The 1,990-nt window shown below is 45.8% G+C and overlaps 1 protein-coding gene across 1 annotated transcript; it reads right to left on the bottom strand.

The window, feature by feature from the left end:
- Positions 1-45: 45 nt before the first annotated feature.
- LOC106819444 lies at positions 46-1,863 on the bottom strand (the record flags this gene model as incomplete). The annotated part of the gene is made up of 4 exons (XM_014824077.1): positions 1,790-1,863; positions 1,564-1,672; positions 1,008-1,256; positions 46-892 (listed from the first exon to the last, which is right to left on the bottom strand). Coding segments are annotated over exons 1-4 (1,279 nt in total), but the record flags the coding sequence as incomplete, so codon positions are not given.
- Between the last annotated feature and the right edge of the window lie 127 nt (positions 1,864-1,990).

Raw genomic sequence — 1,990 nt, 5'->3', positions numbered from 1 at the left:
CAATCATAGAAATGCGGCCGATTGTGTCTGACATCCTGTTGTTACGGTTGTGGCTGCGCCCCCGCTTCCGCCACTTGAAAGTACGTGTTTTCTGCTCCCACGTGAAGTACTTGTATACGTCTGGATACAGGACATCGTTTTTGTCAGGATGCTGCTGCATTGCCTGGAAGAAAGCGGTGAGTGTGGTAGTAGGAGGACCAGAGTCAAGCAGATGTTGAACTTCTCCCTCCTCGCTGAAGACTATCTGCTGCTCGTCTTCCAGATGAATGCTCAACTGCTCAACTGCTGGGTACTTCTTCTGCACAGGGAAGTCAAATATGCGCCAGCAAGCTTCAGAGGCACTGATGTATCTACCGACCTCATATCTTTTGATTTCATCATGTGTTATATCTTCAACCGGGCCACCGACTCTGACCATACATCTATCTGGACCTTTGTGGATATACTTATACAGGTATTTGACAACATCAACACCACCCACGGGCTCCACATTGATATGGCAGTCAAATTTCAGAGACAATACGGGGCAGTAAGGAACGACCCACTCATTGCCAACCGAAACCTCAACACCACCAGACAGTGTCTTGGTGAATGGTATCCCAGGTGAGTCTGGCTCTTTTCTCCTCCGGTGGAGTGGGAAGGAGTTGTCTGCAAACACTGTGTGATTCCTGAGCTCCTTGGGAAACCCTTTCGTACATTCGCCTTTCACCTCATCCATACAGGGAGACTTGGAGTTGAGTGCTCCACATGGGCCATGAATCATGTGCTGGGTGACGATTCTGTAGAGCTCTGAGTTAGATCTATCTGGGATCTCGGCACACACCACTCGATCGATGTCGGCAGGAGTGCGGGGCTGGTCAGCTGGTACCATCGTGAAGAGCGCGTGACCGTGCTGAAAGAAAGGAAGGGGGTGGATTAGTGTATAACGATAAATAGGAAAAAGCGCAACATAGAACATGCAGTGTACATATTTTGAAGGAATTTGTTAATATAATTATGTCTCTTACTGGTAGGTGTCGTTTCTGTGTCTCCTTGACGGCACAGTAGGCATCACAGTGGCCCAATGCGTCTTGCTTGAGCACAACATTTAGGAGCGCCTCCCATTTCATATGAAAGACGCGAGCAACGATGTCTGGACGCTGATATGAGGTTTGCCCAGGGAGAAGTGATTGTGTTATCTCTGGCCAGTTGGGGTTACAGGTAAAGGTTATGAAGTAGGTTGGTTTTCCATATTCTCTGACGATCGACATTGCATCCTGGAAATAGATAATAGGATTTGAATATACAGCAAAAACTTGCAATACTGCAATGCAGTAATATCTGCATGATACGACATATGTGTGAACAGAGTACTCCCTAATAAATGGACACGTGTATGCAATAAAATTTTACGCAGAGTACAGTATATGGGTTAGGTGAAATGGTGGTGGTGAGTAGGGGTCATTACATCAGGTATTGTATTGGTGTTGTAGCACTGGATGTGACACAGATATGACAAATATCTTTGCAATATCACCACAATAAACAGAGTAGTAAAATGGACACACTGTAATGAATTCTTACCTGGAACTGCCTGGCGTACCATCGTGGAGATGCATACATAGTTGGGGGTAGTATCGTTCTTTTTCCGGGTAGCATTTCTTCACCATTCTCCACAGCATCCATGACACAGCTGGAACGAAAATGCGTGGATGATAGTCGACATAATACAATGTCATATAAAATATAATGTATGAACGATGTGAAACCATGAAAGTAAAACCAAACATAATTATAAAATGTTACTTACCGATACTTCTCAGCTTTGACAGTCTTCTGATTCAAGCGGAACCATGTCAGTCGCTGTGTTTCGATCTTCGCCATCTGATCGCACATGTACTGCTGTGTCAGCTCCGCGCCGCGGAGAAGGAGATTGAATTCCGCAGAGATATCACGCCCTTGCAGGTGATAACGATAGAAGTCAGTAGCCGTGATGCCTTGGCGACCATTC

The sequence above is a fragment of the Priapulus caudatus genome, unplaced genomic scaffold, assembly GCF_000485595.1.
Source record: "Priapulus caudatus unplaced genomic scaffold, Priapulus_caudatus-5.0.1 Scaffold3455, whole genome shotgun sequence".
Classification (NCBI taxonomy): Eukaryota; Metazoa; Priapulida; class Priapulimorpha; order Priapulimorphida; family Priapulidae; genus Priapulus; species Priapulus caudatus.
This window is presented reverse-complemented; position numbering and strand designations above follow the sequence as displayed.